At 40.6% G+C, this 21,367-nt stretch overlaps 1 protein-coding gene across 1 annotated transcript; it reads left to right on the plus strand.

The window, feature by feature from the left end:
• The first annotated feature begins 6,104 nt into the window (after nt 1-6,104).
• Nucleotides 6,105-9,253, plus strand: LOC101531907 (T-cell surface glycoprotein CD1b-2-like). The gene is given in 7 exon segments (XM_004589247.2): nt 6,105-6,277; nt 6,516-6,782; nt 7,411-7,689; nt 7,898-7,991; nt 7,993-8,171; nt 8,420-8,513; nt 9,118-9,253. Coding segments are annotated over 7 exon segments (1,116 nt in total). The 5' UTR covers nt 6,105-6,210.
• The last annotated feature ends 12,114 nt before the right edge of the window (nt 9,254-21,367 follow it).

Raw genomic sequence — 21,367 nt, forward strand, 5'->3', positions numbered from 1 at the left:
CATTTGATGTAATCCCATTTGCTATTTTGGCTTTGACTACCTGTGCTTTTAGTGACTTTTCTAAGAAGTCTTTCCCAAGTCCAATATCTTGGAGAGTACTTTCTATGTTTTCCTCCAAATTTTGATGATTTCTGGGTGCAAATTTAGGTCCTTGATCCATTTAGAGCTGATTTTTGTATAAGGTGACAGGGGAGGGTCTTGCTTCTTACCTCTGCAGGCTGCTATCATATTGTTCCAACAGCAAATGTTGAAGAGACCAACTTCTTCCCTAGATTATTTTCAGCTCTCTTGTCGAAGATTAATTGGCTGTACATGTGTGTTTCCCTCTGGGGTTCCTATTCTGTTCCATTTATTTTTTTCCCTCTGTTTCTGAATCAGTACCAGATTGTTTTGATGACCACTGTTCTCAGGGATAGTCTTGAGATCTGGAATTGTGGTTCTTCCAGGTGGAGCTTTATTTTTCCAGAAAGCATTGGTTATTCACAGTCTCTTGTGTTTCCAGATGAACCTTTGCATCTTTTCTAGTCCTGGGAAGAATGTTGTTGGGATTTTGACTGAGATTGCGTTGACTCTGCATATTCCTTTTGGTTAAGGGACATTTGATGATGTTGATCTTGCTGATCCATCAACATGGTTTCTCCATCTTCTAATGTCTTGTTTCTTTTTAAAAATGCTTCATAGGGAGGGGTTCGGGCCTTGGGTTTGAGGGCAAGTGCCGCTCCTCACAGTGTGGCGGCTGTGGGGGTGGCCCTGCCGGGTTGGACCCAATGCTGGGGGCTCACGCCAAAGACACTGCTGCAAGGCAGTGAATGAGTCCTCGGCCTCACCCAGGACCCAAGAGAGCTCTTTCCTCAGGGTAAGTGCACCATGAGGGAACTTGGGAACTGGGTTAAAATTCCTAGCTCCGCCCAGCTGCTAATATCTGGCAGCTAGGTGAGTTTGGGAGGGGTTTGGGCCTTGGGTTTGGGAGCAAGTGCCACAACTCACAGTGTGGCGGCTGTGGGGGGTGCCCCTGCTGGGTTGGACCCAATGCTGGGGGCTCACGCCAAAGACACTGCCGCAAGGCAGTGAACGAGTCCTCGGCCTCCCCCAGGGCGGCCAGTGAACCATGTGGTGCCAGGCCTTGCCTGCTGGCTGCCTGGCGGCCTGCTCTGGAGTTTTTAAAGATATGTTTGCTGCCTGGGGACACCCATGACTAAGTCCAATTAGTGTAGGTGAGTAGTGAATCTTGGGTGATTCCCAGTGACAGGGTCATGGAAGTTTTAGGCATGCGTGGGGACTGAGACCTGGTGGTTTGGAGGGAAGGACCCAGGAGACAATTATGGTTAGTCAGATACACCAACCCATTCGGAATACAGAAATGGCCTGTTTGCCTAGAACATCACTGATCATCACACACCAGCCCACACCAATACTATGGATGGGGGCCTCTTTGGCAGTGATGGGTACCGTTACCCAACTGTTTGGTGGAGTGATCACATTTGGCAGGGTCAAGACTGTATCCAGCATGCAAGAGAACTTGGTCTGGGGGTAGACTCTATGGGGTTGTGTGGGCCCAACCCTATGGAAATACAAGTTCCCCTAGTTGTACACCCTAACAGGGTTGAGGTTCCCACCAAGGGACGCGTGTGCTGGAATGGGGGCTGCATTCTACCTAGGAAACAGTTGCAGTCACCCGAGGCACTAGTGTGGGCTGGGATTGGATGCACCAGGCCAGTTCAGACCCCAACACCATCTGGTGTCTTGGAGAACCAGGGTAGATGTGGGACTGACTAGGCTGGGTCTCAACCCCCTACTGAGCCATGTGTGAGCTGTATGTGGGTATGGACAAGCCATGGCTGGGCTGAAACATCCAAAAACAGAACCAGAATGGGGTGAAAGCCAGCCAGGAAAAGCCACTGTTCCTGCTAGGACAGGAGGTGAACTGAGTAGGGTTGGCTCAAGGACCCCTGGCATGTGCAAAACCTGGCATTGGGAGGGGTTCTGATGGAGGAGCCTGGGCAATTCCTCTGGCAGGACACAGTTCCTGCAGGTAAGCACAAGAAGCATGATAGGAAACAGTCCAGAATAGGCCATGGAAAGTTTCCCACTGGCACACATTCGGCATGGGTCAGGGCAGACCAGGCTGAATCAGTTCATGTCATCCACTGACAAATCCAAACACTAGAACAGAGTGTGGGTGGAACCGGGTTTGGTTGTGACAAAATCAGTACACATTATGGAATGCCAGGGCATGGTTGCCTGTACTGGATTTGACTGCAGCACCCAACCAGCACATGTGAGATCCAGGAAGGGAGGGAAAGAGCTGGCAGGGGGATTAAGGGGCTGGTCCCCTCGCTGGACAGCTACTCCGACTGGAGAGCGTGGGCTGGGATGGGGACAGACCAGACTAAGCAAGGCTGCAACACCTGCGCACTGCATGTGGACTAGATCAGGGAAAAGCCAGGCTGGGCTGATTATTCCTGCTGGTGCAAGCATAAATTAGAGTGGGTGAGGGATGTTTGGGCTTGGCTGCAGCATCAGCTGGCAGAAGCTGGCACTGGGGACTAATTCTGTCAAGTCAAATCACAGAACCACCTAAAGAGTGCATAAACCGGGACTGAAAGAGCTGGGAGGGAAAAAGTGGGTTCCCCCTTCCTGGGTCACTAGTCTCGCAAGAGGGCATGAAAACTAGGACAGTGGCTGGGATGGCTAGATAGAGAGGCACTCAACAACATCCGTGAGGGCTGGATGGTTGAGTTGGTTAGATGGAACTAAGCTTTAATACCCATTGACAAGTGCCAGAGCCAAATGGGATGGGGGACAGACTGGTCTACTGCTACACATACTGGCAAACCAGGGTAAGGTGTGGGTCTGATGGGGGTTATTGTGGGTCGCCCCGACTAGGCTGCAGCTCCCACTGGTTGATGTAAGGGCCGAGTATGTGCTGGGCAGAACCAGACTGGACTGCAACACCCATTGGTTCCAGTGCAACTCGGGACTGAAAACACAACCAACCCAGCAATTGCAACCACCAGCTGATTGGGGTGATGGACTGTGCCAGGCCCTTTGCTTGCTAGAACATACAAGAATCTGGTCTGGGAATACCTCAAGGTTTCTTTGGAGATCTCCCCAATCGAACTGCTGGACTCAGAACTATAACCAAGGAAAGACAGAAGACCGAACAGATCAATCATTCATCTCAGCTATATGTTGGCAGCGAAAAATGGGGCAAACGGAGACTTTATGATGGACCATATCAATCAGTGGACGACCTCATCGAGCGAAACTGGCAGTGATTCATAACTGGAGAAGTATTGAAACCACTTGAGCAAATATCTCAGAGCATGCCCCACATCTGGGACTTGGGGTGGGTGGGAAACCGGGTGGGGCTTCTCCCTCAATATCCCCCTTTACCTCAGATACAAGATGGAAACAATATGGACATAATAGTATTACCCACTTCCCTATAGCCCCTGAACCTTTTTTTTGTAACCGCAGTTAACCATGTAAAGATTGTCAACAATACAATAAAATAAAAAAGAATTATATTCACAAAAAAAAAATGCTTCATTAGTTTCGCCTAGATATTTTCCACATCTCAAGTTAATTCCAAGGTATCTGAGAGTCTTCTCTGCTATTTTAAACAGGACTGTACTTACAATTTGTTTCTCAGTCACAGAGTTATTTGTGTGTATCAGTGCCATTGATTTATGCTCCTTGAGTTTGTATCCTACCACCCTGCCAAATTCTCTTATGAGTTCCAATACTTTCTTGACTGAATCTTTGGGTTCTCCTATGTAGAAAATGCCTTCTGGCATGGATGTGAGGGGAAAACTATCCTTCTTCAGTGCTGGTGGGAATGTAGGATAGCACAGCCACTATGGAAATCATTATGGTGAGTGCTAAGAGAACTGAAAATAAACCTGTTGTATAACCTAGCTATCCTGTTCCTAGGAATATACTTAAAGGAAATGAAAGCTGCTTATGAGAAAGAGATCTGTAATCTTGTATTCACGGCAGTACAATCTATAATAGCAAAGACATGGAAAAAAACCTAGATGACTGTCAAAAAGATGATTGGATTAAGAAACTGTGGTGCATCTACTCCTTTGAATGCCACTCAGTCGTTAAAAAGAATGACATCTTACCATTTACAATCAGATGATCCCAATCAGAGACCATTACACTCAGTGAAGCAAGTCAGTCCTAAATGGAAAAATATCATATGTTCTCTCTGATACAAAGCAGCCTTCAGTACCTATGAAACTGTGTCACATAATACAATGTAATTAATGAATTAAAAATAATAAATAATAAAAAAAGAAAAACACTGTTAATATACTAAATGCCACTTAACTTTGAACACTGAAATGGCTAGAATTGTAAATTTTATGTTATGTACATTTTAATATAAAAAAGATTTCCAGTCTTCATTCACAAATGTTTTTTATAAAAATTGGCAATGTATCAAATTAAACTATATTGAGAATTAAAAAAAAATCAGAAAAAAAAAAGAATCTACTGTTTAAAGACAAGCCTACATAATGCCTCAGGGGTTAGAGACACAAACTATCAGCAAAATGAGTTGAACTGTCTGTGTATAATCACAACATTGTGCTAATTTCCATGTAGAATACAATGTTTATTAAGGATAAGCAATATAAATACAATGACTTGAAGGTTCTGTATGTTAGTAAAATTCAATCCTATTTGCAGCAACTATTTTAAATTTAAATCAACAAAAACACTTCCTGGAGGGAATATTTATTACTGACATTTTTTTGTGATCATCTGATTTTTAAAAATTTATCATTTTTTAAAATTTTAACTTCTTTTAAAATTGTTATCATTCTGTGATACAGTTCCAGGGGATTTCTCTTGCCTTCTTCTCAAGTCCTCTCCCCCACACCAAATTCCCATATATTATTACTATGAAATACCAGGGCAACTGTAATAATAAAAAGTGAAGCAAATTTAAAAAAAAAAAAAAAGCAGCCTTCATGCAGAATACAAGACCAACAGCCCTTTCAATACTGTCTTTTGCTACATCATAGGAGGTTTCATATTTTGTTTTTATTTAATTATTTCAAAAAAGTTTAATTTATCTTATTGATTTTCTGACTCATGTCACAGCAGCAGCATAGTTTGCTTCAGGAAGATGTTTGGATTTCTTTTTTATTCCTTCAGTAACAAATTACTCATTCAGTAACATGTTCTTTAACTTCATTTTGTTAATTTTCCATTTTTCTCTCTGTTGTTTTTCTTTTATTGATTTTTATTTAAGGGGCTATATAGTACAGCCCCATGTGTAGTAGTGACTATTACATTCAGATGTGAAGATATAAAGCAGTGTAAATCTACTTCCTAATCGATGATGGATTCTTAATGAAACTTTTGAATGTATCTTGACAATAGGATGTTGAACTTTCCGTCATTGTATTTACCTACAATGTCAGGATACACTTAAATAGTAGAATGATGGACTTATGACTGATTGTGAATGACTATACTATTGTAATGACACATGGTGATTTTGGAGGGGGGAGGGAAATCCTGGAGCCTATGGAACTGTATCATAAAATAAAGAAATAAACAAAATTTTAAAAAGGAGTGGAAGATCGGGCCCAGTGACATGGCCTAGCAGCTGGGGTCCTCGCCTTGAACATGCCAGGATCCCATATGGGCGCCCATTCAAGTCCCGGCAGCTCCAATTCTCATCCAGCTCCCTGCTTGTGGTCTGGGAAAGCAGTCGAGGATGGCCCAAAGCTTTGGGACCCTGCACCCACGTGGGAGACCTGGAAAAGGTTCCTGGTTCCTGGCTTCAGATCGGTTCAGCACCAGCCGTTGCGCTCACTTGGGGAGTGAATCATCGGGCGGAGGATCTTCCTCTCTGTCTCTCCTCCTCTCTGTGTATCTGACTTTGTAATAAAAGAAATAAAAAAAAGGAGTGGAATATCAAGCAAGTGAACTAATCTTATTGATCTTTCCCAATTACATGTGTGCTTTTCCTTCGTGGTCTGAGGAAGTTGAGGACTGTCAGCCAAGGGGCAGTGGTGACAAAAAATTTCCAAGTCAGTGTTGGAAAGAAAATGAGAGGTATGTTATTTGGATGATGGAGGTACTTGTCAGCCAGGAGAGAGCCTGAGTCACTGCACAGGGCCAAGAAGAGGTTTGATTAACCTAGAGATCAAACACCAGTTCTGAGTGAGGAGTTAAAGGCACAGTGAAATGCTGCTGCTGCTGCTGCCACTCCTAGTCCTGGCAGCTCTCCTCCCAGGTGGTGACAATAAGGATGGTAAGAACAACTGGCAGCTGCCAGCACTGGTGCCGAGGAGGGTCTGCATAAAGTCAGTGCTGCACTCACACCAGGTGCTATTCCCTCTAGTCCTCTCTACAGCTCTGGAGTATCCCAGAGTCTCAGGCTTGTGGAATCTGTAGGCTGTGGGCTCTGTGTCTGATTCTCTTCAATTTTCATTCTCTCTCACTTCCTCCTGTTTGCTTCTTCTCACCATGTGATTCTTCCTTCCTTACAGTCCTCCAGGGACCGACATCTTACCATGTCATTCAGATCTCATCCTTTATAGACAGCAACCAGACGCAAACTGAAGGCTCAGGCTGGATGGAAGATTTGGAGATTCATAGCTGGGACAGTGATAATAGCACTGCCGTATTCCTGACACTCTGGTCTAAGGGAAACTTCAGTGAGGAGGAGATAAATGAGCTGATAGAGCTGATCCAGGTCTACTTGTTTGGATTCACTCAAGAAATACGGCTCCGTGTTTCAGAATTCCAGATACACTGTGAGTTCAGCCTCTCCCCTGGTGCACTCTGTATGGCTACTTACACGTTCTTAGTGTACCACTGTCTGGGATGCTTTGTTCCTCCTTTTTGCTGTACTCACCATCATACACACTCTCTCTAGCATGTGTTCCTAAGGTGTCACCACGCCTTCCAGAATATTAGATTTTGAACTTCTCCAATCTCTTCTCTGGAAGTTCAAGTCATTCTCTTGGTATCCAATCCAGATTTGTCTCTGTGTAACTTGTTCATCAAACACCTTTATTTCTCTTTACTTAGGTCTGAGTGACCCAACATGTGGCTCCTTCCTGGAACCCTGCTCCTCAACCTTCTCCCTGAGCTCCTCTAGATGCACTTGGAAATAGTGTGTCTTTCACTGCAACATGAAGTTCCTTGCATCTTTCCTCTCTCTTCCTATTGCCTCTAGAGCTTCACCACAGCCCCTCCTCATTCATAATAAACACCTCTGCTACGCACAAATGTTTTGAAGCTCTAAATGCTGTTAGTGGCTTTTGACTCATTTCATAACCCTGAACAACTTCCTCACAAAATCACATAAAACTCGTACTCTCACACCAGCCTCTATTTCATATTTACTGTTGAGTGACTTGGTGTCTGCTTCTTCCCCAGATCTCTTTGAGATACAGGGCATAGCAGGCTGTGCGTTACATGCTGGAGGTGGCGTTGAAAGCTTTTTGAGGGCAGCTTTCCAAGGAAAGAATTTCCTGACTGTCAAAGATTATGCATGTTTGCCTGATCCAGAAGGTGGGATCAGAGCAGAGACAATATGTGCACTAGCTTCCGAGTATAAAGGACTCTGTGAAATTGGGGAGAAACTGCTCTACCAAACCTGTCCACGCTATCTCCTTGGTGTCCTTGAAACAGGGAAGGATGACTTGCAGAGACAAGGTAAGTCCCATCATGTTTCACTTCCTATCACCACCTGTAACTTTCAGAAGGGAGATAGTCTTTCAGAAGGGAGATAGTCAAAAATAGATGATTCCCTTTGCTGTTCAAAGCAACAGGTGGGGCTGTTGTCCAACCTGTGGATTTCTGGGACCCTATGCTTTGCAATAGGATCACAAGATGACATCATTCTTGCTCTTTCTTGCCCCAGGGAAACCCAAGGCCTGGTTGTCCAGTGGCCCCAGTCCTGGGCCTGGCCGTCTTCTGCTGATCTGCCACGTGTCTGGGTTCTACCCAAAGCCTGTGTGTGATGTGGATGCAGGGTGAGGAGGAGAAGGTGGATCAGCAACATGAAATCCTTCCTTTTGCTGATGGGACGTGGTATCTGCGAGTATCCCTGGATGTTCCTGCTGAGGAAGCAACAGGCCTGTCTTGTCGGGTGAAGCACAGCAGCCTAGGAAAGCGAGACATCATCCTCTTCTGGGGTGAGAAGGAATCAGGGTTTGGATATGGAAATTTGATAATAATGTTCATAAATAGAGAAACACTGGGAAGGGTTAGCCTTGATGAGAGAATAAAAATGAAAAGAGGAGAGAGAGGGGAGAAAGCAAGAAAGAGAGACAGGGAATGAGAATGGAGGGGATATCATGGTGTCCTAGTGGGCCAATGCAAGCCAGGATATTGGCTCTGTGGAATTTGCAGTGACATCATTGTGTTCTCCTTCCATTGCCAGGACGTTCTGTCCCCATTGGTTTGATATTTGGGGCAATAATAGTGCCCTGTTTAACCATTTTGCTGTTCCTGGCCCTATGGTATTGGAAGCGCTGGTGAGTATCTCTATTTAGTCCCCCTCTGTCCCCTTCTCAGTGGTTTCCACCAGTTTACATTGACTTTATAAGAAAACTTTTCCCCTTTCCTTGGCTTTGCAACTTTTCATCTCCTCTGTAGAGACATATTTTGAAACTGTGGTAACATACTCTCACACACATTTAAAGTTTATCACCATTCTGATGGTTGTGTTCAGATTATGGGTGTTACTTAATTCAACCATTTAAGTTCTGTCTCTGTGAGTTTAATTCTTCACTCTACAACTGCCATGTAATATAATTAACTTAATATTTATCTTTTTGTGTCTAGCTTATCCTTTAGTGTCTAAGTTTTTTTATGTTGTAGCATATGCCAGCATTTTTAACCTTGTTAATACTGTTTAATATTCCAGTCTATCTTTTTACCACATTTTTCTTTGTTTTTGCATTCATGTTAATGCTCACTTGAGTTGCTTCAACATTTGTCCATATTGAAATGGATGCTATGGTTGGGTGTGCAAATATCACACACAGAAACATATAGTTATGTTTTATATATATATAGAGAGATAGATAGATAGATAGTTACATATTTGTATAAAACTTTTTTTTGTTGTTCTTTCAGGTCGTATCAGAATATCCTGTTAACTCTTTTTCCATCACCTTCCTCATTTGCAGTAAATTTTGAGAATCTCGGAAGTCTAGTTGTCATCCCAGGAATTGATATTTCATCCGAAATATTTGGCCAAATCAGATTTTAAGATTATAAATATCATGATCTATGTACCAGAAGAAAAGTAATTGAATGTGAATTATTAGATATGATTAATAACAGGATCCAATATTATAAATATGTATTTTATATCTTGTACTCTTTTGAGGTGTCACCTACTGATTTAAAAAATGATACCATTTTGGCTCTAGCTTATCTTTTTCATTATGTACATAAATAGAGATTCAGACGTTAAATAATTTGTTTAGATTTTTTTAATCTATGTGTTTTCAGTTCTTGCAATGTGTGAGGTGAAAAATATTTCCTTTGTCTTTATTCCCAGTGTGTGGTGAGTGGCTTAATTTTTAAATTTTATTCATTTTTTACTGGCAAGGCAGATTTACAAGAAAAGGAGATATATAAAGAAACATATTTATACTGCTGGTTCACTTCCCAAGTGGCCACAATGGCTGGAGCTGAGCTGAGCTGAGCCAAAGCCAGGAGCCAGGAACTTTTTTTGGATCTCCGATGTGGGTACAGAGTCCAAAGGCTTTGGGCCATCTTTCACTGCTTTTCCAAGCTCCGTTAAGGACCTGCATGGGAAGTGGAGCAGCTGGGACATGAACTGGTGACTATATGACATCCTAGTGGTTGTAAGGTGAAGATTTAGTCACTGAGTCATTATGCTGGGTCGTCTTTAGCTGTTTTTTTGTAAAGAGAGAATGGATATTAGACTTTTTTTTTGCATAGTGTTCTGACACTTATTCTGATAAGGATAAAAATGACTTTTGAGGTTGGAAGTGGGCCAGAGTTTGGGGAGCCAGTATTCAATGGAAGGGGATAAATTGAGCCAGGAGTAGTCACTGACATTGTTGGTAAAGAATTGACAGTAGATCTTCAATATCTTAGAAAGTCTAAAAATGCACATTACTGAATGCAAACATAAATAAATGATAAACTAATTAAAAGTAGGAAAGCAATCCCCAATTTACAGTATGAAGCTTAATTCTCCTTCCTTTAAAAGTTATCTCAACTTAGGTCTATATTCCAATGAAAAGTATGTGTAAAGTAAAATCAGGACTTTATAGCAGAGAAATCGCACAAATACTTAAGCACAAATACTTAAGCTTACTGGTTCAAATTAACAGCAGTAGTTGTGAAGTCATATTGACAATGTTTGGTGAGGATGTGATGATACTGGATACAGTCTGTCAACATTTTTAAAAAATCACATTATCTCTTTTCATATATTAAATTTTGAATCATACTACTTCAAAAGAAATACGTTAAGGTCACAAAATGGTTACAGAAACTTTCTAATGGTGGCCAGTAGAAGATTTTTCTGCATATTTTCTTCTAGTGGTTTTGTTCTTGGTCATATAACTTCTTATTTTCCTTGTATCTATTCTTGCATTTGTTCTTATATAGATTTCTTATTTTATATCTAAAGGAAATGAAATTATCTTGTCAAAGAGATACTATATAATCATGTATATTATGGCACTACTTACACTAGTTAAGGTATGAATCATCAGTAAAAGTGCCCACCAACAGATAAAATGATAAATGTGACACAATGGAATATAATTCATGAAATATTATGCTTATATACAAGAGAATGAATTCTGTTATCTTCAGCAAAGTTAATAAAACAGTGGAAGATCTGGGAGTTTGTGTCCTAGACAATAATATTTGCTCGCACACAGGACTGTACAATATTTGTGTGCAATGAAGGCTTTTAAGGGATTATGGGAAGCATTTATTCATTAATGCACCAGTAGGAACAACATTGTCTCATGTCACCAGATGCAGTGGAGCTGAGTAGCCTCTGGAGTTAGGCCTGAGCTTAGTTCAAATCAAAGTCCAGCTCTGCTGCTCATGAGCTAGGAGAATTTAACCAGCCACACAATCACTTTTTTTAATATATATTATTTTTTTATTGATTACATTGCATTATGTGACACTGTCTTATAGGCTCTGGGATTCCCCAACCCCTCCCCAAACCCTCCCCCCATGGTGGATTCCTCCACCTTGTTGCAGTATTATAGTTCAAATTCAGTCAAGATTCTTTCATTGTAAGCATAGAGTCCAGCATCTTATTGTCCAGATAAATTCAACAGTTTCTTGGGGAAACCATCTCTGGTCTGAAAGCTGAGCTGGCAGAATATCATCCCAATCAATGAAAAGCCACAACATAACATCAACATCAATTTACAACATTATTGAATTAATTGACATAGTATTGAGTAACAAATATGTTAAAAAAATGCAAGTTCTTAACCACATCCCACACAATAACTTTAAATCCTAGTTTCCTTATGTTTAAAATTGGTACAGCTATAAACTGAAGGTTTTGAGATAATTTATTTAAGGTGTTTAGCACAATTTCTAGCACACTATAAACCACAAACAGAAGTTTTGTTTTTATTTGTATTTTAAACTGTGGGTCATTGTAAGTTAATTAAGCCAAACACAGAATGAGAATTGCACATTATTTCTCATACGTAGCAGAGAAAAAAATAATTCAACCTGAATGTGGAACAGTGATTACTGGAAGCTAGGAGTGGGAGAAGCAGGTAAGATAGAGGCAGGTTGAATGTTCATTGTGCTACACAGCACAGTGGGTTGACTATAGTTCACAACAACGTTATGCAGAAGTACCTTAAAGGGAACTTGAGAGCGCTCATGGTAAAGGCAGAGTGGGGAAGCTTAAGAATCCAGACCTTTCTATGTACATTGTACACATTTGCTTAAACATCATTATGGAATGTCCATATATGAATATTTTCATTAATCATTTTTCAGAAAATTTAAATAAACTTGGATCACTAAATATTCACTATATATATTAATTACTACTAGTACTACTACACGTAATACCCTACTAATATATACAATTAAAATACCTAAGAAACTGTTACATATCATTTAAACATGCTAAAGAGAAAGGAAAAACTCGTACAAAATTAGCAGATAGGACATTTCTTTTTAGATTATATCCCTGCTGTAGCTTTTATACTTTTAAAAACCAAGTTGTCTGAAGCATATTTCTAGGGAACTTTCCAGTTTTAGAAACAGGTAACAAAAGAGGATCTGCAAATTCAACTGCAGGACAGACTCAGGGAAAAGCAGAGGAGGGAGGATTTCTTCTTAGAAGAGTGCTGACCACAAGTAGCAAGTATTTTCCAGCAAAAATATGGTTAGGTACTTAAAGTTTTTGGAAAGCAAGGAGGAAATAATTGTTCCATGAATTCTTTCAAAAATTAATAAAATTCTTAACACTTTTTTCCTTGGGATTTATTTTTTTGACTTTTCAATATAGAAGGAATTATGTTAACATTTTGCTAAATATTTTTGAGTTGATATCAAAGATCATTTTTTTCTACTTTATTTAGTTGCTTGTGATGGTTTGTTGATTTTGAAACCTCAAAATTGAAAACTGGTGTGTTTTTTATATAAACTCGTATAATAGTATAACATCCTGTGGAATAATTGTTTTCTTTCTTATACTTTCCTACATGTTCACACAGTCTCTGTTGTCAGAGGCGTTCCACACACACATACAATACCGTTTTCTCTGAAAGCAGAGATGCTAAGATCACCAACTGCAAGATTGGAGACCATGATTATGATATGGGGGAAAGATGGTTCCATTGTCACGTACACAATGTGATCAACATTCTTGGAGAAAATGATGCTACTGTATGATCTATGAGTCAGTGAAGAATTTAATAAGAGAAAAGAAACTATTTTGAAGAAATGAAAATAGAAACAATAGTATCAAAACCCCTGAATTGTAGCAAAAACAGTGCTGAAATGGCTATCGATCTTACAGTTTACATTAAGGTTGCCTTATATCAGCGAGAACATAGAGTATTTGTCCTTTTGGGATAGACCTATTTCACTGAGCATAATGGTCTGCAGTTGGGATCATTATGTTGCAAATGATACAATTTCATTCTTTCGAATGGCTGAGTGGTATTCCATTGAGTAGATGTACCATAGTTTCTTTATCTAGTCTTCTTCAGATGGCCATCTGGGTTGTTTTCATGTCTTTGCTATTGTAGATTGTGCTGCAGATTTTATTTCCTTTGGATCAATTCCTAGGGGCTTGATTGCTGCGCCATATGGCAGGTTTATTTTCAGTTCTCTAAGCACTCTCCATATGCCTTCCATAGTGGTTGTATTAGACTACACTCCCACCAACAGTGAAGGAGGGTATTTTTCTCCCCAAATCCATGCCACCAAGGTGTTGTTAGAAGAGTTCTGAATGATCTCACTGGAATTAGGTGGAACCTCATGTTGTTTTCATTTGTACCTCTCTGACTGCTAAGGAGCCTGTGCATCTTTTCATATATGTCTATTAGCCATATGAATTCGTTTGTTTTATGGAAAATGTCCTTTTTTTTTCATTTTTTCCACAGGGTTGTTTTGCTGTCACTGAGTTTCTGAAGTTCTTTGTAAATCCTGCATATTAGTCCCCATTCAGTTGTGTAGTGTGCAGATTTTTTTCCCATGCTGTTGGTTGCCTTTTCACTTTGTTGATCATTTCCTTTGCTTTACAGAAGCTTTTTCATTTGATGTAATCCCATTTGCTATTTTGGCTTTGACTACCTGTGCTTTTAGTGACTTTTCTAAGAAGTCTTTCCCAAGTCCAATATCTTGGAGAGTACTTTCTATGTTTTCCTCCAAATTTTGATGATTTCTGGGTGCAAATTTAGGTCCTTGATCCATTTGGAGCTGATTTTTGTATAAGGTGACAGGTGAGGGTCTTGCTTCTTACCTCTGCAGGCTGCTATCATATTGTTCCAACAGCAAATGTTGAAGAGACCAACTTCTTCCCTAGATTATTTTCAGCTCTCTTGTCAAAGATTAATTGGCTGTACATGTGTGTTTCCCTCTGGGGTTCCTATTCTGTTCCATTTATTTTTTTCCCTCTGTTTCTGAATCAGTACCAGACTGTTTTGATGACCACTGTTCTCAGGGATAGTCTTGAGATCTGGAATTGTGATTCTTCCAGCTGGACCATAGAGGTCTTCCACATAGTTGATGTAATTAGTTGCTAGATATTTAACTATTCTTCTCTGCTACTTTAAACAGGACTGTACTTACACTTTCTTTCTCAGCCATGGAGTTATTTGTGTATACTAGTACCATCAATTTTCTTGCATTAATTTTGTATCCTGCTACCCTTTCCAAGTTTTTGTGTTTTTTGACTGAGTCTTTTGGTTCTCCTACGTAGAGAAATATGTCTTCTGCACACAGGGATGATTGCAATTCCCCCCTTAATTTGTTTATCTTCCCTAATAGCTCTGACAAGGACTTTCAATATTATGTTGAATAGCAGTGGTGAAAATGGACATCTTTGTCTAGTTCTAGTTCTTAGTTGAAAATCTCCCAGTCTTTCCCCATTTAGTATCATTTTGGCATTTGGTTTTTTGTTTATTGCTTTTATTGTGTTATCTTCCTTCTATGAGCTATCTTGGTTAAGGTTTTTTCTTTTTCTCTTTTTTAGCATGAAGTGGTGTTGTATTTTATCAAATGTCTTCTCTGAATCTATTGAGATGATCATATGGTTTTTATTTTCACTCTGTTGATGTGGTGTATTGCATTTATTGATTTGCAAATGTTAAACCATTCCTGCATACCAGAGATGATCCCACCTGGCTTGGATGAGTGATCTGCCTGATGTACTGTTGGATCCTGTTGGTCTGCATTCTATTGAGGATTTTTGCATTTATGTTCATCAGCATTCTCAGTCTGTAGTTCTGTTTTCTGTTGTTTCTCTATCTGGCTTTAAAATTAAGGTGATACTGACTTCATAGAAGGATTGCCTCCCTTTGTATTGTTTGGAAAAGCTAGTGGGTAACTGGGGTTAATTCTTCTTGCAATGTTTGGTAGAATTCAGCAGTGATACAGTATTTGTCCAGCACTTTTCTTTGTTGAGTGGGCTTTAAATATGGATTTCAGTCCATGTTATAGGTCTATTTATATTGTCAATTGCCTCATGATTCAATATTGGTCTATTGTATATATCCAAAAATCTATCCATCTCTTCTAGGTCTTCAGATTTGGTGGCATATAGTAACTTGTAAAAGTTCCTAATAATTCTCTGTATGTCTGAGGCATCTCTTGTTATATTTCCTTTTTCATCTCTGGCTGTTGATGCATATTTTCTCCCTCCTCTTTTTGATTAGTTGGGCTAGTGGGGAATCTATTTTCTTGATTTTTGCAAGCAGCAGCTATTTGGTTCATTGATGTTATATATAGTTCTTTTGGTCTCTGTTTGGTTCATTTCTTCTGTTATTTTGGCTATTTCTTTGTTCTACCAATCTTGGGATTACTTTGCTGTTGTTTTTCTAGCTCTTTCAATGGTAATGTTAACTCATTTACTTGGTGGTTTTCTCATTTCTTCACATAGGCATTGATTGAGATGAGCTTTCCTTTTAACACTGCCTTGATCATGTCCTATAAGTGTTTGGTTTTTTTTTTTGAGGAAAATTTGGGAAAAAATATTTCTCAATAACATGGAGAATTCAAATGGAAAGTTACAGTAGGACAGACTATTTTCATACATGTATAAAGAATTGCTATGACTCACCAAGACCACTGGCAATTCAACAGAAAACAAAGGATGATGCTCACACTCAGTAGTCATCAGACCAATGCAAATTAAAGCATGAAATCAGATTTCACATTTGCCATCAGACCATTTAACTCACGAGAAAACTTTAAAGTTGACACAAATCTTTGTGTTGGCAAGAATTTAATGGTAGTATTGTAAGATCTTACTGACAACAACAATTTTTTAAAGTTTGGAAATAGGGCCTAGCACAGTAGCCTAGCGGCTAAAGCCCTCTCGGTGAATGCACCGAGATCCCCTATGGGCAACAGTTTGTGTTCCAGCATCCCTGCCTCCCATCAAGCCTACTACCCATAGTCTGGGAAAGCAGTGGAGGACAGCCCAAGGCCCTGGGACCCTGTACCCATGTGGGAGATCTGGAAGAATCTCTTGGCCCCTGACCTCAGATCGGCCTAGCTCCAGCCACTGCAACCACCTGGGGAGTGAACCAGCAGGTGAAGATTGTCCTCTCAGTTTCTCTTACTTTTCGCACACCCGACCCTCCAACAAAAATAAATCTCTAAAAAACCTTTGGCAGTAGTAATGTTGAAGATGCGTCTTTGTCATGACTTATCCGTCTCACTCCTGGTTATTTTTACCCAACAGAAAATGTCATGTGACATAGGGCGTATCTCTTGCATCTACAGTGAGCCTATGATTGGGTTTCAAAATTAAGTAAGAGACTTGCTCACCTTCTGTATAAATGGTGATAACCTGTAAGTTAAGATGTGATTCAAATTCTCTTGGGGTACTTTCCAGGACAGATTAAATGATATGCCACCAATTAAGCCTCACAGATTTGTAAAGACAGCTATTATAGAAATTGTCTCCTCTGATTACAACAGGCTGAAGTCATAATTCAATGGCAGGTAGAAAATCTGAATATTCCCAAATTGGTGGCAATTAGACAATATTCTCTCTTTTTCTGAAAGATGTATTCATTTTTATTACAAAGTCAGATATACAGAGAGGAGGAGAGACAGAGAGGAAGATCTTCCATCCGATGATTCACTCCCCAAGTGGCTGCAACAGCTGGAGCTGAGACAAGCTGAAGCCAAGAGCCAGGAGCTTCCTCCAGGTCTCCCACACGGGTGCAGGGTCCCAAGGCTTTGTGCCGTCCTCAACTGCCTTCCCAGTCCACAGGCAGGGAGCTGAATGGGAAGTGGAGCCAACAGGATTAGAACCGGCACCCATATGGGATTCTGGCTTGTTCAAGGCGAGGACTTTAACCACTACGCTCTCACGCTGGGGCCAGACAATACTCTCTTAAATTAAAAAAAAAAAAAAAAAAAGAAAGAAAAAAGAAAAAAAAAGGAAGAGAACTATAGAGTCCTTGGAGATAAGTGAAAATATGCCACATGAAAAACCTATGGTGAAAACATTGCTAAGGGAGTAATTCATATGTATAAATGCACATTTAAAAGAGGAACAATCTCAGCTAAGTAACTAGAAAAGTTTCTTGGAAAGCAACTAGCAAAACGAGAACAAAGTAAACCCCGGACTAGCAAAAACAGGAAATAACTCATATTAAAGCCAGATAATTGAATCAAAAATAGAAAAATTGTAGGGAAAATAAGTGAGGGTTTAAGCAGAGATAAATTAAATCAAGAATAGAAAAATAATAAAGAAAATCAATGATAAGTTGGTTCTTCAAAAATATCAACAAGATTAAGAAACTTTTAGCCAGATGAATGAAGATAAAAGACCCTATTAAAATTGGAAATAAAAGTGAGAAGATCACCACTGAATCTGTAAGTAAAAACAGGATAATAAAAGAATATCACAAACACCAACGAACTGATTACCTGGACGAAATGGATGAATGCCTAGAAACACAATGCCTAGCTACAGTAAAACCTGAAGAAATAGAAAATATGAATCAGTGTGTAGCTATCAAGAATACTGAATCAATATTCAAAAATGTCTAGGAAGAGAAGTCTTGAGCCTCACGACTTAATAACTGCACTCAACCAAACATCTTGTGAAGACTCAACACTGATTCTTCTCAAAATTTCCCATTCCATGAGGCCAGCATTTTCCTAAAGTAAGACAAAGAAGCCATGAAAACAGCTACACATGAATATCCTTTATGGGCATTGATGTAATAATCTTCAATAACATATTAGCAAATCAAATACAGCAGTACATTAAATAATAATACTCTGGCAAATGGGGGTTATTCTGTCAATGCAAGAATGGTTCAAGATACACATTCCTCAATTCCTGAAATATAGCACATTAACAGAACAAAGGGAAATTACCACAATATTATCTCATTTGATGCTAAAAATAATTGACAAAATAATTGCTAAAAATAATTGACTCATCCACCAAAAAAAAAAAAAAAAAAACAGAACAATAAAATCACAACCCTCAATGATCTGCTCCATGAAGCTAATAAACATTATAGAAACTATGCATGAAAACGCCCAGCACCTCTCTGATGGGCTACAGCTCCCACAGGTGAGCATGAGAACCAGTGCTGGCTGTGTCCCCGACTGCACAAGCAATAACACCTGTCAGTTAAGTGTGGGCTGGATAATGGGATGGGTCGGACTGAGCTAGGTTGCAGAATCCATTGATGTACATGAGAGTCGAATGGGATGCGAGATGGATTGGACAAGTGTGCTGTAAATGCTCGCATGCATGGGAACCAGGGCTGGTGGAAGGCCTGGTCGGGGGTTTTGGGGATTGTTTTGATTAGACTGCAGTTCCTGCTGGTGTGCATAAAGTCCGAGTGTGTGGTAGGCAGGGTTATGCTGGGCCACAGCATCTTGTTTTTCATACGAGATGAGGCTGGGAGCAGAACTGATTGAGCAACTGCAACCACCAGTATATGTGTAGGCTGATGTGGGTCACAGACTGAATCAAACCCTACACTGGCTGGCACACACATGAGTCATGTCTGGAGCCACTTTTGGCAAGGTTATGTTAGGGATCTTCTCAGCTAGGCCACTGGACTCAAACCTCCAACTGCAGGGGAAGCCAAAGGAAACCACAGGATCTGTGGTCTGATCGTGGAGCGCACATGTCAGAACTGGGCCTCATTGGTTGCTGAAGCCTGTGCAGTGAGCAGCATGGCCAGATGCACAAGGGGGACATGACAGATGATTAAGGCTAGTACCATGAAGGGCAGTACAAATTGGACCTTTATCCTGGCCAAATTTTGATAGCAAGTATCTGGGCGAGTGGAAACACTAGAGTGGACTATATTAGCCAGTGGATCTTGGAAGGATTTCCTCAACCCTGGAGCAATTAAATCAATAACAGAACAATCAAAACCACTTAAGCAGTATATCAACATGCTCCATGCTGGGGGGGAGGGTCCTACAATAACATCAAGTGGCTTTTGCCCTCACCCCCACTCCCAGGTACTGATACGGTTAGGCTTTTGGGACTAACCTCTCTTCTTCTTCCTTCCCCCAGATACAGAAAGAAAAAAAAATGAAGCGATGTCTCATCTACTTTCCCCATATCCTAATCAGTGGTACACATATAATACACCTTTCTCAACTATGTATGCAACATCAGAAATAAAATAAATTTATATAAAAAGGAAAAGCTCCTACCAAACATGTTCAGTGGTGAAACTGAAGAGGAATAGGGCCAAACACAATAGCCTATTGGCTAAATCCTCACCTTGCAAACACCAGGATCCTATACGGGCATCAGTTTGTGTCCTGGCTGCTCCATTCCCCATCCAACTCCCCACCCATGGCTGGTGAAAGCAGAGGAAGATGGCCCAGGGCTCTGGGACCCTAACCTGCATGGGAGACCCAAAGGAGGCTCCTGGCTCCTGGCTCCTGGCTTAGGATCAGCTCAGCTTTGGCAGATCAGCTCAGCTCCATCATTGCAGCCACTTTGGGAGTGAACCAGCAGATGGAAGATCCAGATCTCTGTATCTCCTTCATTCTGTGCATCTGTCCAATAAAAAAAATAAAATAAATATATTTTTAAAAAGAGCTAAAAATGTAAAGCTCTTAGAAGAATAGAACAGAGAACAAAAATTTTATTTTACTTAAAGGACAAAAAAAAAAAGATAAAGCTCATTTACAATGGGCAGCAATGTAGCTCCTTGTCCACAACCAAGGGACATTGGAAGGCTGAGAGTGGTGGCTTCCTCTCCCATTCCAATTAGGCCAGGAGAGAGGAACTGATATGCTGGTTTTGTCCTTTGGTTCTCCTTCAAGGGAAGAATATGCTCTTGGAAAGGCAATGGATGGGAAGAAGCATAATTTTAAAAGGTAATTTCACCAGGCACCAGAGACCCTAACTGCCTACTGTCCCATCTGGCGCCTCACAAAGGCAAGCACAGCTATCAGTACTTCTCCTGACACCCTGTAATTTCAGTGCATTACTAAGAGCAAGAAAAGTCATACAAACCAGAAGATTCCTGTTGGAAGTGGCTGAGTTAATTTATAGAGACTGCAGGGGAGGAAAGACATGCTAGAATATTATAAAAATATTAGCAAATTTGAATGTGGCACAGTAGCTTTAACCACAGACTTGACATACATATCCCCTCCTGGAAGACTAGTCTAAGTCCCTGCTGTTTTGGCTTCTGATTCAGCCTCCTACTGTGAGGGTTCAGAAGGGATAGTAGGCAGTTAGGTTCTCTGGTCCCTGGTAAAGTTTCCCTTTAAAATGTAAAATTGTGTTTCTCCTCTTTTTCTTAACATTCCTTGAGCACCCTTTGGAGGAGAACAAAGGAACAGAAAAAACATCAATCCCCGTATCTTACAGTTACTGTCATAACAAACTCATGGAGACATAGCCCAGACTAATTCCACTTTTGGTGGCCATCAGAGAGATGCTGCCTGAATTCTCAGCTTAAATGAATGGGAAAAGGAAGTTACCAGTTCCATCCTTCTGATGTTCTTTGGACGAGGTGATAGACATTGCTGCCCATTGTGAATGAGTTTTTTTTTTTTTTCGTTCTGTCCTTTGGGTGATTCATATGAACCCTGCCACTGAGATGGTGCATGACAGATGCCATGTCCACCACTTCTTTGGATCTTTCCTCATTTGGAGCACCCTTCTGTCACTATGACAGAAGCTCTCTCCCGTCTCTAAATTTTGCTTTGCAAACTAGAGCTGTCTGCATGAAAATTCTTCTTCTGTGTGAGACGAGAAATGAGGTTGCTGCCGCGTTTTGCACTGAATTTCCCACAGTGTCTATGGCCACACCACCCTGAACGTGCGTGATCTTGTCTGATCCTGGAATTCACCGCAACACTACTACTGTCTGGGAGGAAGCAAATACGGGTTCTGCCACTCATTTTGGTGTAGGATGTTTTGACACTAAACATGGGAGCAACCTTGATTCTTGTCTCACATGAAAGAAGAATTTCCATGTGGATAATTCCAGTTTGCAAAGTAGGGTTTGTTTAGGAATAAATGGTAAAAGGGCTCCTGCCATGGTTGTAGGATAGGGCTCCTTTTGTATAGAGGGAAAAAAATTAGACCTCCTTCCATGCTGGCGGAGGAAGAAAAGAAAAAGAAAAGAAAGGAAAAGAAAAGAAGAGAAAAGAAAAGATTCAG

This window comes from Ochotona princeps, chromosome 2, assembly GCF_030435755.1.
Source record: "Ochotona princeps isolate mOchPri1 chromosome 2, mOchPri1.hap1, whole genome shotgun sequence".
Classification (NCBI taxonomy): domain Eukaryota; kingdom Metazoa; phylum Chordata; class Mammalia; order Lagomorpha; family Ochotonidae; genus Ochotona; species Ochotona princeps.